Source organism: Taudactylus pleione, unplaced genomic scaffold, assembly GCF_031769625.1.
Source record: "Taudactylus pleione unplaced genomic scaffold, aTauple2 ptg000113l, whole genome shotgun sequence".
Taxonomy (NCBI): Eukaryota; Metazoa; Chordata; class Amphibia; order Anura; family Myobatrachidae; genus Taudactylus; species Taudactylus pleione.
In genome coordinates this window covers 16,649,541-16,664,484 of record NW_028284515.1, presented here as the reverse complement: position 1 = coordinate 16,664,484, position 14,944 = coordinate 16,649,541, and the positions used below count along the sequence as shown (strand labels likewise).

The following is a 14,944-nucleotide window of genomic DNA, read 5'->3' as shown; positions in this document are numbered from 1 at the left end:
AAGTTTGGGAACCACTGCCTTAGAACATAGATACAGTAGTGTCACTATAAGCAATTATATCACTTTCATTTGTTAAAGGAGGGCTCTATTATAGACAGTATGATAGCCAAGACAAACTGGACTGCTCTTGTAGTGTGACAAGCTAAGCTGCCAATGCCTAACACCCACACAGGGCCAGCTCCAGGTGTCGGAGCACACTGTGCCGGCCCTTGAGAAGGCGCCCTTACATCGCGCGACCGAATTTAGGGGCATGGCCTAATTACCATAGGCCACGCCCCCTGCATGATGTTATTTGGAGGCGTGCCCGCATGGCACGCCTACAAATAACGTCAGGCTGGGGGTAAAGCCCAGCACTCCGTCACTGGCTGGGCTTCCCCCAGCCCTCTGCCATAAGTGAATGGTTGCCGCGCGTGCATTCATTCACACTTCAGGGGTCCGGCACCACTGCACAGCTGCGGCCATGGGGGTCCGCAGCCTCCCGATTTGACCACCCGTGGGCCACTTAGGCCCGCGCGTGGAACAGCGGGACAATACTATCCCACTGAAATCGGGATGCTGGGGAGGGTGCGCCCTCTACGGGTGGGGCCCCTGTGCGACCGCACTGGTCAAACACCCCTAGAGCCGGCCCTGCACCCACAGTTACAAAGAACGTAATGATATATCTGTATGAAATACCCATTTCCAAGTAATTGGAAGCTACAAGCATACAGCAGTCTGAAAGTTGCTAAAGCCACTACCACACCAAGGTGTGATAGTCTGTGTGAGTGCTGACATGAGTCATATTGAAACCAGGTAGTTCTGTCATATATAAGCAGTTATTGCTCAGATGCCGGTGACAAATAACAGCATTTATACATTCTAATTCTGTATAACCCTTTAAATCTCTAAAACACATAAATGTAATGATAAGGACCAAAACACATAAAGCCAGGCCCTGAGTTGAACACACAGCCAGACTGGCCATCTGGCAAATGCTGCCTAAAGGTCTGGCTTTGCCTCCCGATGCTCTGCTCGGCCAACATGCCTAGACAGGGAGAGGCGTCCCTTACCTATCACACGTACATTCACGACCTTTGCTCAATACTTTGTTGATGCACCTTTGGCAGCAATTACCGCCTTAAGTCTTTTTGAATATGATGCCACAAGCTTGGCACCCCTATCTTTGGGCAGTTTCGCCCATTCCTCTTTGCAGCACCTCTCAAGCTCCATCATGTTGCGTTCCTTGCTGAATCAGGCTCTGCATCATCAAGGAGCTGCAGCATTGAATATTTGAAGGCACTTTTTATCAAAAAAAATGTTATTATATTCAAAGGCTACATTAGTAGCACTGTGTAACACACACACACATTATGTATGCATACAGGTAGTGGAAAACTAACAATGCCTGGGTAATTAGGGGTTGCCAAGCAGATTCAAACTAACAACATCAATCATCGCCTGAGCATGCTGGTCAATCTGCCGATAACGACTGACTGGCCATGTTCAGGGATGAGGGAGGGTGCCTACATTGAATGACATATCGCTCAGTGTAGGCACTGCAGAGGAAGAGGAACGACTGTGCGATTACAATGTTGTAATCGTACTGTCGTTCCACTATCTGCTAGTGGATACACACTTTACGGTCACGGTCAAACCCGTTTGTTAGTATGCTGGACAGCCTTGGATGAATCAGTAATAACAGATATAAAGCTACAGACAATCCAAATGACAGTTGGAATTTAAATGTACTGGGTCTCTTGACGGTTACATGTATAGGCAGCTTCTCTGGCAGTTTCACAATAATATATTGTAAACATATATGTTTATATACACACTTGAATAGTACACATTTATGTAAAACTACAAGCCCTGCAGGAGGCTTGATTTAAGATTTTAGGTTTGGTTATTACAATAGTCTTCATTCTAGAACCCTGCACCTGGTACAACCTGTGCAGTTGTTCTTTCCTGCCTGTGGTGTTTCTCTCTGCTCTAGTGCTTCTTGCACACCCAGATGATGCAATACACTTCTGATATACAGACCAGAGTAGAGAGTGACACCCCAGGCAGGAAAGAGGAACTGCACATGTTTTGACAGGTGCAGGGTGCTAGAATGAAGACTATTACAATTCTACCTCCCAACTGCCCGATTTTAGTACCCGGTCTCTCCTTCTGATCTGAACAGCTTTTTTCTGATTGAGGCAGAAGTTGGGAGGTATGACCCCTGGACCCTTTTCTTATGCATGCACTTGTTCCACCTCCCCGTCACCAAGATTTGTGATGTAAAGTAGCCAGCGATATGGAGCAGGGAGGCTGCAATCACTCACCCGCCACCGCTCTGAGTCCTCCTGGCTGGGTCCCGGTACCTGTGCAATTTATCTGTCAGGCGCATGAGCACTAGCGACGGGGAGCCACGAATGCTGCCGGCACCCAAAGCCAAAGGGCTACATCATCTGCAGCCCCTAGAAGCCGGTTAGGGCTGGAGAAAAGGAAGAGTATCGGCTTCCTCCTGGAAGCCGCTCTCTGCTAATAGCAGCCTGGACTGGCAGTCCTACGGGGAAGAGACACCTCCCCCAGGGGCTGCCTGTTGTGTATGTGACTGACAGGTTGCACTTCCAATAGGAAGCCACTGCCAGTCACGGACTGCACTGACTACATTGAGGTGGTGGATTTTATTGGGGGGCTGCACCCTCGCAGCCCCTAGACAAAATCCGCTACTGATAGTAGCTATGGTAATAAATCAGAGTTACTGACCAGAGAACTTCAAATGCTATAATAAAAACAGTTGCAGAATATTAAACCTGTATGTCATCCCTTAAGTAAGCAGGAAGGTACTATGGTCAGATGAATCACCTACCTGACGGTTTGAAAGCAGTATTACCCAAGGCTCAATTACATTCAAGAATCAGTGAGCATATATCACAATGAGTGGATGCTTTTGGACTCACAGAGTGTATACTATATTTGTTTTCCCTCTTTTTTTGGTAAAATAACACACGTATCTTGAGACCAAAGGTTGGAGAAGCGCTACCCCCCACCCCCATTTGAACCTGCTATCTTCTAGGAACATATTGGTTAAGTTTCAAAAGACCTTTTTCATTGTCGCAAGCGATCTACACTTCTCAGATGAATCATCTGTCATTATGCTCTCAAAAAAAATAATAACTAATGAGCGCACAGGTGGCCCTAACCTAAAGAACTCATTACCAAAAGTGAAGAGTTCTTGTGGCCTTGTAATGTGGCACATTTTACCGGCATGCATTGGGTGCAGTCATTCCCTTAGAAGAAAAAGTCCATGCTAATTGCTTAATGCGACTGAGTGAACATCTCCAGATGTCAAAGCCCCCATCCATAGAGTATTCATTCACCAGATCTCAACCAGATTGATGGGCTTTATTTATAAATACAATGTTTAAAGAAAACAAACAGAAAGGCATTTGAACAACAATAATGGAGCATACACACGGTCAGATTTTTTATCAGATCTGAACGATAACTATTTAAAAAATCGTTCAATCGTTCATATCTGAAGGAAAATCTGACATATCTGTCAGATCTGTCAGATGAGTGATTTGAACGATGCGCGTTCCCGATGGTCAGATAATGATATCTGACATCTGATGTGTTTGCAGTCAGACTTGGACGATTCCATTCATTTTAATGCAGTCAAAAATCGTTCAAATCTTTGGTAAAAGACAAATCTGACCGTGTGTATGCTCCATAAAGCAGTTCTAAACATTCAAACTGAGTGGAACAAGTAATAAAATACAAGATAAGTGCAAAACAATTTTCATTTAATATAGATAAGTAAAGAAGTAGAAAAGACAAGAGGCGGTATTGCTATCCACAAAGGGGGAGCCAGAAGGACTGATCCTCAGATGGTGGAGATTATATGGAGAAAGGGCTACTTGTTAAAATATGTGGCCCACAGATCCCAGACTTTGAGAAAGCATGGGGGATGGTCATGGTGTACTCCATTTGGTAAGTGTGCCAGGATTGTTGGATAACCACTTGCAAAGCAGGAGAAGATTGCAGCTAATTTGCAGCTATTCGGCAGTTAGCCACTAAACAACATGACCAATGAATATGTTTTGGTGTTTATTGGCGAATGGGATGTTCGGTGGGAGGCAGAGGAACCTGGGAGATATAGAGATTTCTAGATTTGAGAGAGAGAACAAAAAGCGTTTGACATTCAAACAAAACACAGCGATTTTAGGACAGTGCCACAAATGTGGATAAAGGATCCATCCCCAGAGCAGTCTGTTTAACAACAAAGTGATGCACTTGATGAAAATTTAGGTAGTGTGGTGGGAACTGGTGGCCCGATTCAGACCCACTCGCTAGATGCGTTCACACGCACCCAGTGTATGCAAATCCGGCGCATCCACAGCAAGGCAGTCGATCGCATCGCAAGGCATTTGCACGCCCATTATGTCTTGGCGTGCGATCGCGGTGTGTATTTAGACTAGCCCACTAGCCTGTCTTAAGATGCCCACCTATGGACGTCATCTCCGATAAATGTACGCAACTATCGGTAACATCGAGTACCATCGGAAGCGAACGCAACGCTTGTGGTTGACCATACCCTACTGCAAGCACTGCGAGTGCTTCAGTGTAAAATTCAGCCATATGATGTGTACTAGGATGCTCCTTCTTAATTATGCACACCTCTGTAAATGGTGTTAAGATGCTCAGACACGCCTGCGTTCGCACCACCACTTCCCTGTTTCCATCGACCAACCCCTGTTACCACCCACAAACGGCTTGTCCTGTCACTCATTCTGCCGGGCTGGCTATGTGCAGCGAGCGAACGCTTCCCGATCGCATGGACTAGTTTGCGCATTGAGATGCATACGCACATTGCAAAACATCGGCAGCTACGAGCGGGTCTGAATCGGGCCCTAGGTACCATCTGTAGAGGAGCTTGTAAGCAGTTTCTTTGATTGCGACACAGATGCCTCCTCTCAGTTCTATTGATCTGAACTCTCTCCCAGATCTCTCTCTCAAGCCTGCACATGGCCATGACATGACAATTTAAATTCAGCATACAATGCAGAAAGAAGTCTTTTGGTAGAGGATTGTTGCAGGAATAAGGACAAAGGTGGTGAGAGGTGTGCATCTCAGATTCGATTGAGTTACAGACTTTCAAAGAAGCTGGGCAGTCAAGAGCACACCTTGAGCAAGCTACATTGCCAGATAATAAGGTTTCCAAAATTGAGCTTTTATGGGATATCCTGGATAGACGCTTGAGACATTTTACATCACCATTAACAAGGCATCAATTCCGTGACTTTCTTGTGGAAGATTGTATTGGTCCGACAAATCCAAACTTTGGTAAATTCAATGCCATGGTGCATATAGACTGTATATGATGACTCAATTCCGTATCCAGTGACTGTATATTGCCATTTCGATGTCCACTACCAGTATTTAGATGAACCTTGTGCAATTGTAGAGTAGGGCAGTGGTTTGCAAACTTGGTCCTCAAAGCACCCTAACAGTCCAGGTGTTGAGGATATTCATGATTGAGTACAGTTGCTTAAATCAAATTGACTGAAGCCGGGTACACACTTAACGATATGCTCCATGAGCGATATCGTTAAGTGTTGTCCCCGAACTGACTGGCTTAATGTCGTTCCCGACATTAAATCATACACTCAATGATATTGTTAACTATATAATTAAATTACTTCACCGGCCACAGTCCCCGAACATGCAGGGCCTGACGATATAGTCAGGTTGGCCTGCATGTTCGGGCGATGAAAGACATTAACAATCCCCAGGAACACGCATCATTAACGATATCTTGCATACACACTGAACGATATTGAATTAGATGAACGATAACATTACCGTTCAATTTATCGGCCATTGTGTACAGTACACGGCATGAAGTACTAATTAAATTACCTGTGCCCATGCATGGATATCCTTAAAACATGGACTGTTAGGGTGCCTTGAGGACTGAGGGCCCGATTAAGAGATACACATCTCCGATGTTTAGTGGTCTGTGCCTGCGCAAGCCCCGTTCTGTGATTGACATGCTGCGGTGTTAGGGGAAAGAGCGGAGGCATGCCTGGTCGCTTTTCCCGGAAACTGAGGCGTGTCACCTCCGTTCTCCGTGAGGGACGAGGCCAGGGTCTGCGTCAGCAGACACAAATTCCTTGCCTCTTGCGTGACCAGGCATCAGCCAGGCTGCGGGGAGCTTCAGCTCCCACAGCCTGCCCGAATTGAGCAACCATCGCGACCATGGTTCCGATAGTGATAACAGCCTGCAACATCAGTCGCAGTGCTGGAATTGCAAATGCAGCAAGGAGATGTATGACATCTTCTTCTGCATTTGCATCTGAGATGGACGGATTTGCACAGCTGCTTGTGTGCGGCTGTGTAAATCCGTCCATCTCTGCATCCGGCCCTGAGTTTGGGAACCTCTGGAGTAGGCAATATGCATAACATGCTGCAGTAAAGATTAAAAGTGTAAACAGTAATACTCATCTATGTCAAAACAGTTCATTTTACTAAACAAAAAAAAATATTTAACAATTAGTTACAGATTGATTAACTCTATAAAATCCATCCCAAATCCCACATCTGTGCCAGAAATAAAACAACTGCCCTGTAGCAATTTAAGATATAGCAGATTTTTTTTCCCCCATCTTCTCTATTGGTTTATAAAACGGGATGCATTTAGTATCGCAACAATCTTTAGGTCGACAATTAAGAGATAGGTGGGACGATGTCGGCAGCACTATGGAGAAAAAAAACAAGGTGGAAATGCAAGTTAGAGGCCTTAAACGGTGTTGGCAGTATAAGTGTAAAGATGCTGCTTACTAGTATCGTTACTTTTGTACTGCGACACCGTTAAACTACTCTAACTGGCATTTTAAGCTCATCAACATTGTGCCACTGCCATAGACCCGCCTATCTCCTGATTGTCAAACTCACGTACTGTATTCGTTATAAAACACATTGAACACTATGGGGCTGATTCATTTAGCTGTGAGTCCCATGCCCTGTGCTCGAGGGTTAACATTGTTCGCAGGTTCGCATGACGCGTACTACCGATACCTGCGCAATTCAGTATGGCAAGTTGCGGATGTCACAGGTTATATCTGTATATGAAAGAGGAAATCATCCTGAACACCCCAAAAAAGTGGCCAATAAGAAAGCAGGACAGTGTAGAATGCTGTTAGTGATCATACGCAAGGTATTGGATCCTGTTAATTGGTGTTACATGGTTGGTGTTTGGAACTTTTGTAAATAATAGAATAATGACAGCCAGCAAGTATAAGCAAATAAGTGTTTACAGTATGTTAGGGTACAGTAAAATGTCTCTATTGTGATTAAGTGTGCACATACAAGTTTGTAAAAGTCAGGGGGAAAAAAAACCTTATAAAACTCCCATCTGCACATCCGAAATCCCTTTTCCATCAATACAACACCTAATATACATGTCCCAAACCATTTACAACTCATCATACATGTTCCACATCATTTAACCCACTTTTTTTTCTGTCTAGAGAAAAGTTTGTCTTTATTGGCCACGTGTCCCAATATAAAAACCTATAAATACTGTATTATTCATTGTGAATAACATCATAGGATCACCAAACTCCAAAACTGAACTTACTATATATTTTTTTTTAACAACTTGCTGGATTTTTAGAAGTTCGGAAAAGTTAGGAAAGGGGGGAGATTGAAGACAAGAATTGGAGGAGGGGTACTGTGCTTTTAACAGTAACCGTTATTACAGTACAAATTCTTCTGTACTGTCAGATATGGAAGATTGTACTATATCAGTGGTATAACTTGGTACAATCTAAAAAACATTTGCTGTTGAGAAAGGATCAAGGATGTGGGAGGGAAGAGAACCAATGGGACCAAACCTCCAGGCCAAAGTCCTGTGATGTGTTATAGGCCAAAGCTTAATGGAGGGGGAAAGACTCATGATATTCCAGCCAAGGGGACTAAATGGGGCGAACATTTAAACCGGAGACTGAGGTAGTTATCAGGCATCTGATAGCATTCAAATGGTACCATTATTATTTGTGAATGCATGAGAGGGACTTGGAAATATGTACCTACCCATATTAAATTCAAGGTGGTGAGCTTTTTCCACAATATAGTTCATGCTTGAGGCTGCAATGGTACTCATTGTTACCGATGGTTTTGCAGTCTTGCTGAGGATTACGGATGTGTGTAAGGTAAAGTTGGCGACCATAAATTGTTCTGTGACAGCATAGCGGTTGCAATGGATTAGCATACTATTGCAGGGAGACTGTGTGCGTAATCGCTATTGCAATCGCAGTTGCGACTCATAATGAATCAGGGCCGAAGTTCCCACTCCGGGTTTGGTAATTTATGATAGAGTTCAAAACGGTTAGCAAGATGCCATCAGCATAGAATGCGATTTTGTACTTCAAAGGTCAATCCCAGGAAACTGAAGATTTCATATGTCAAACATAAACGTAAAATACATTACACTGATATTTTATTACAGCACAGTATAAAACGTATAACAAACTATAACTTCCTTATTCCATTACAGACAGATGAAGCCTCATCTTGTAGCTCTAGCACACTGTTCTAATGCAATTGGACACAGGTCATTCCCACTCTTTTTTGTGAATCTTAAACCTAGAATTATTTTCAGACAAGATTCCACTTGGCATTTTGAGAATGTGGCATTGTATATAGTAACCGCAAATATATTGGATTCTCATCTGTTCTATTCAGTTTTCTTTTCTGGCAATTGAGATAACAATGCACAGTCATCTTTGATGTTCATAAAATGTTGGTACTGGGGGAAAAAACAAGTAACACCACAAACCATGCCATCTGCTTTTCCTGTGCAAAGTTTCACTCAATGTTAACAAAAAATGACCATAAATGCTAGAGATCCGTATTGTTCTGTACTTGTGCAAGACAACGATGGAAACATAGAAAAACATCCATCAGTATAGGTACAAAAGAAACAAACTGAAGTATGACAGCTATGGTTTTACTTTCATCATCCATCCAAAGTCTGTCAAAATCTCAACGTTGGTGTTAGAGAAAGTCAGTTGTGTGCTAAAAACTTAAGGAAGCAGTAAGTATAACACAGCACATGACATCAGAAGAACATGTGAATTGGCTGTCTGTGAAACAGACAAATTGATTATGGAACATCACTGCAACTTGGTGAAACAAAACTGTTCATCTGTTTACTTGATCTGGTAATTATTTATGAATAGGCTTTTGACCTTCTCTATTGGTCTAGGAATGATACAATGCTGCTAGTCAATTACTAATATTTCTGAAACTAAAGACGCATTGCAATCTGTAGCATATCTGAATGTTTTTTAAAATGTTTGACATACATTATGGATTATATTTTGTTTGTGCACAAAGCAAACACTCACACAAACCCAAAAATCAGACAAGGTACCGTATCAATATTTAGATGGCAGTCTTGCTCTAAAATGTAATGATCTGCACAACCAACAATATTGCTGAACAATTTCCCTGTAATGCAGGACAAACGATATTGGGTGTAAAGACTGAAAGATATCTTTCAGAGAAGTCAGCCTGCCACATATCTGAACAGACAATTCTTGACGATATCATCCAAATTGGCCTGCATGTACGGACGACCAGAGATATTGTTATCGTCCAGTGGGAGCACGCATCATTGGTCGTTCATTGCATACTCGGAACGATATCATTATCGTTCAAAGATATCGTCTCGTGTGTATGCACCTTAACTTGAAAAGAATTGTCATTTTCTCTTGTTGTGTGGGATTATAAATTACAAACTCCCTTCCATTCTAACAAGCTGTGATATGTTGCTTTACAAAAAATAAATAAATGCAGTAATAATAATAATAATAATAATAATAATAATAATAATAATAAGTCACAATTCCTTATGATAAGGGACTATGGGGGAGAGATAAAGCACCAACCAATCACCTTCTGTCACTTTACAGGCTGTGAAAAATGGCAATTAGGAGCTGAGTGGTTGGTACTTTATCTCCACTGTAACTCTCCAAGACTTGGCACATCTCCCCTTAAAAGAATGTCCCAAGAGTTTACAGAACTAAACAGCCCTAGAGAAAAAGAAGAAAAAAAAAGCAGAATGAAAAAGGGACAATTCAGTCACTGAGATTTCTGTTATCTGCTCTGACAACATCAACCATTCCTCCAGAACAAATGCCAATCATATCACACACACCCAAATAAACCCCCAAAGCACACACTCTTCTCTACAATAACAAATTACAATCATCAATAAAATCAATAATAAACAAGGACTCAAAAACTATAAAAAAAAGTGAATAAAGCATATGTGAGCCAGATTGTACAGCACTGTCAGAATAACTGCATAAATATAATGAATTAAATGGCTTATGTGCAGTAATAAAAAGTTTTTGTAATGGGCAATATCATCTTCACTTCTTTTATTCAGTAAAAAAGTAGCGGTCTGTGCACTCTTTAGAATTCAATACATTAATTAAACATACCAGTTAAAAGTATGAAAGCATCAGATGTGGAAACATACTGGAATACAGAGCATCACTGAGACACATTATTAAGGTTACAGCACATAGAACACAAACCCCTCAAATCCAAGCTTCTAAATATCAGCTGTTTTATATTTTACAATTAACTCTTTGCTGTTAATGTAGCACAATGAATGTTGCAAACATACATATACCTATATAATGATTGTGTTGATCATAAACTCAGGAGTTGACCCAGAGACAGGACTGAAAGGGTGTTTGCCAGCCTGATCAGTCGGGGGTTCAATTAAGAGAATGTTTATTAATATGACATTTCCAAGCACTGTTGTCTTTGCCAACAAGGGGCACAGGCAACAAAATGCATTGATAAGTTGCCCACGAAACGCTACTGCAAAAAATCAGCAAAAACATTTTAAATGCATGAGAGGAAGGGTTTAATGACCATGCCACAGCAGCTGGCTATGACCAGGAGAGCCCACAGGGAATCACAGGGCTGTAGGATTGCTGTCATACTGTGCAGGGCACTTTGTTACCTAACTACAGTATATATACACAGAAAAGTGTGATGGCAAAAAAATAATAGTCAGAATTCGCATTTAAAAGTGCTACAGACAGATCAGATTTAATGTACAATGAAAGGGGGTTCAGCTGGCTACACTGGGCAGCAATATTTACATAACTCCTTCATCACTTCAGCCTCGGAGACGATTTACATAGTAATCAATGAAGTCTTGGTTAAATGATAAATGAAGACGTGACAGCCCCTCAGCTCAGCCCCCAACTTCTCAAACTGTGCGCAGCCCCTGGTCAGCCTCCCTATCTGCAGTGATCATAGGTGACCCAGCAACACAAAGTGCAAACACCACTGCCTGGCACCTTGCTGGGCACCTCAGCACCACACAGCAGAAGCAGTTCATATAAATATTCCTCAGTAATACAGAGCAGGAAGGGGCTGTGCCAGCTGAGGGGCCAGGAGGGTGCACTTGTCTCCAGGTAAGCTCAGCCAGCACTGAGAAAGGCGCCTTTTTTCATATCGAAACACGCGGATTCCGCACATTGCTACTCACGGTTTCAGGGGGTTGTGAATGACAGTCGCCATCTTGCTACAATGTAACAGAATAGTGTCTGTCTCGGAGTTCTGAACGTTCCATCAGGGAGGGGGGTGAAGGGACTAGCCAATCAGTCCGAGGGCTACCGGCGTCGCGACCAATCGTTAGCGAGGGGGCGTGTCGTGGAAAGGGTGTTCTGCTGGGTATTAGGGAGCTGTCAAAGCAGCAGAGGTCGCTCCCTGGGGTGGCCGGACAGGAGGGAGACAGAGGGAACTTGTAATGTTGCTGGAGGAGTCTGCATTCAGTTCCAAGGCTCAAAGTGCAAGCTGCCAGGATGAGAAGGGTTAAAGCTGTGTGGGCACTTTACAGGAGGTGGGAGCTAATTACAGGCACTCTCATTGCTGCTGGCATTGCACTGGCTGCCTGTCATGCCCAGATGACAGCGACTTGCTTTGCTGTGTGCACACTGAGCTCCAGCCATGACAGGCTGCTGATGTGCTCTGACATTTATTTACACGCCCACAGCTAAAGCTTAGCCCATCATGAATTTGCTTTATCTCCTAATAGCCATGCTGCACCCTCCCCCACCCTCTCTAATTTCTTCCTAGGGGTTCCTTGGCAGTGGTGATATATGAGATCCACACACTCTCCTCCCACCTCTGCCCCCTGGTATTTCTCGGTGTCAGCTAATATCCTGCAGCCTGTGTTCCAGCATCATCATGCACTGGGAGGTCACTTCATGCTAAAATCAGGTGACTGCAGTGTAGTTCTGACCCTAGAGCATTTTGGAGCTGCATCACTGTGCCAGGTGCACACAATTGTCCTTCACACTGTGCCAGGGATAGTGCATTGTGTGGGTTGGAAATAAAACAGCAGCTACAGTTTTATGCAGGGCAGCGAGGAGGACAAACAACATTGTCCAGGATTTGCATGTAAGAGGGCACTTCATTCTTTTTAATTTTGTTTAGCAGAGTTGTAAACAGGACAGGGAGGTGGGTCACATACACTGGCACATATGAGCAGGCAGGCTTTGTTAGTATGGCAGAAATCTCATCACCACAATTAAATTGAGCATTTAAAGGGTGTTAAAGAACTGTAATTGACAGAGAAGATGAAATTATGGGGGTGTACTTGTTGAACATGGGAGAAAGGGCTTGGATCAGGGTTGGCCATTGATCAGCGATGATTTAGCAACCATCGATGGGCAGAGACTGATGGCGACTAATTATATATTGGCTGAGCTCGATGGTGAAACAGAAATGTATTTTGTGCATGCGTGGGCGCGAACTGCACATGTGCTAAACACATACCATTGATGATTTCTGTCTAATGGTAAAAAAAACATCAACCATCGATAATGGAGCCCTCGATGGTCACCACTAATACCCCTTTTACACCAGAGCTAAAACCCGGGTTATTGCAGGGTTAACCTGGGTTGCTCCTTGGTGTAAAAGGGGAAAGGGTTGGATTGCCAGGTCGAGTGACCCGGTAATCCAACCCAGGTAATTTGCAGGGTTTAACATGGGAATAACCCGTGAAACCCTGCAATGTAAATGTTGCGATCTGGGTCGCGGTGACCAGGATCGTGCCGCATGCCAGCCGATTGGCCGGCTTCAGTGGCGCTTGGAGATGACATCATCTCCAAGCGTCCACTTCAATGCCGGAAAAGCCGAGTTTCTGCATACCCGGCTCTGGTGAGAACGACGCCAACTCAGGGATATCCTCGGTCGGCGCTGGGGAAATTCCGGGGCTGATCCGGATTGGAACCCTGTTCCAACCTCTGGGTCAGACCCAGAATTTCGGTATAAAAGCAGTATTACTTGTATCACCCATGTGCAAAACTTTAGCTCCTATTAAGCCGCTCTTACAATCACATTGCTGTACAGCGGTAGTTCTCAACTCCAGTCCTCAAGTACCTAGAGGTCATGTTTTGTTCTTCAGTCATGCACAGGTGAGTTCATCTATTTTGCTGGGTCAGTAATAGTGATGAGCGGGTTCAGATTTCTGAAATCCGAAACCCCCCGATCCGAGCCGGGAACTGAGTCCGTCTCGGATTTTCCCGCCTGACTCTGATCTGAAATCGAGGCAAAACGTCATCATCCCGCTGTCAGATCTCGCAGGTTTTGGATTCTATAAAAGGTCCCCGCATCGGCGCCATTTTCCACTCCGGCTGTGGACAGTGAACAGGGAGGGTGGGAGTCAGGGCTGACTAGGCTCTGTTGTACTGCTGTTGTCCATAGGGGCTGTGTCCACTCAGTCCATAGGGGCTGGCTGGGCTGTATTGTGCTGCTGTCATAGGGGCTGGCTGGAGTGGACACAGCCCCTATGGACAACTGACTGCACAACACAGCCCAGCCAGCTCCTATAGACTTTGGAGTGGACACAGCCCCTATGGACAAGTGACTGCACAACACAGCCCAAAGTCTATAGGGGCTGGCTGGGCTGTGTTGTGCAGTGTCCCATAAAGGCTGTAGTCCTAAAGAGGTGCTGTAGTGTTGTCCAGGGGGCAGGGGCGGATTGGGACGGAAAACCAGCTGGGGAAATTTATGGAAGCAGCCCTAATAGGGGTGGGGGCCGGTCTAGGGGGGCGGGATCCCTTCAAATATGGCCTGATTACACTACAATACCTGGTGTAAACTACCATGGCTAAACTACGAAAATATTTGCTTTTTGGAGTTTAGTACTGTACATAGGGTTCAGATAGTATTCCCAATTGATAATGATGGGGACTGCGATCTGCTGCGCTACTTAGCACTTTGCTGGAGATTTCTGTGAAATATCCTGCATTGTGCTTTTAGTACATAGGAGAAATACATAAAAATTATACAGAAACCCTCACAAGAAAAATATGAAAAACAGCCTCTAAAGAAAAACATAAAAAACACACACTGGCCCCCACGGAATAAAATAAACACATTGGCCTCCATAGGAAAAAAAATACAAACACATTGGCCCCCACAAAAATAAAAAATACACATTGGCCCGCACAAACAAAAATAAAACACATTGGTCCCCACTGGAAAAACAAACACACTGGCCCCTACAGAAATTAATGAAACACACTGGCCCCTACAGAAATTAATAAAACACAATGGCCCCTACAGGGGAAAAAAACACACTGACCCCAGACAGGTTAGGAGTGGATCACCTCAGCTCACCGCATCTCATGGGTCCCGGCCGCTGTCCATTTCTCTGCACTCCACTGACAGCAGCCTCACAGCCAGAGTAAGCCCCTGCCATTTGTGTCCCACTACTCCGTCCTAGCTGCACAGCTTCACACAGCCTGCCTCACTGGCTCACCTCCTGCAGCAGCCAGGCCTGGCTCCAACCATCCCACAGAGAAAAGGGAGCTGACGGTGGGCGGTGCAGGCTGAGGGAGGGATTGAACACCGCACATTCATCTTGGAGCCCGGAGCT

At 44.2% G+C, this 14,944-nt stretch overlaps 1 protein-coding gene across 3 annotated transcripts in view; it reads right to left on the bottom strand.

The window, feature by feature from the left end:
* The window catches only part of DPF3 (double PHD fingers 3), a 283,534-nt gene extending 271,802 nt beyond the window's left edge, over positions 1-11,732 (bottom strand). For 2 of the 3 annotated variants that reach the window (XM_088471279.1, XM_088471278.1), the window contains exon 1: positions 11,546-11,729. In XM_088471279.1, coding sequence (XP_088327405.1) covers positions 11,546-11,577 — 32 coding nt within the window. In that variant the 5' untranslated portion in view covers positions 11,578-11,729. Of the gene's footprint in view, positions 1-11,545 lie in introns of all 3 variants that reach the window. The other variant, XM_088471277.1, reaches the window with a different exon arrangement.
* Positions 11,733-14,944: the final 3,212 nt, after the last annotated feature.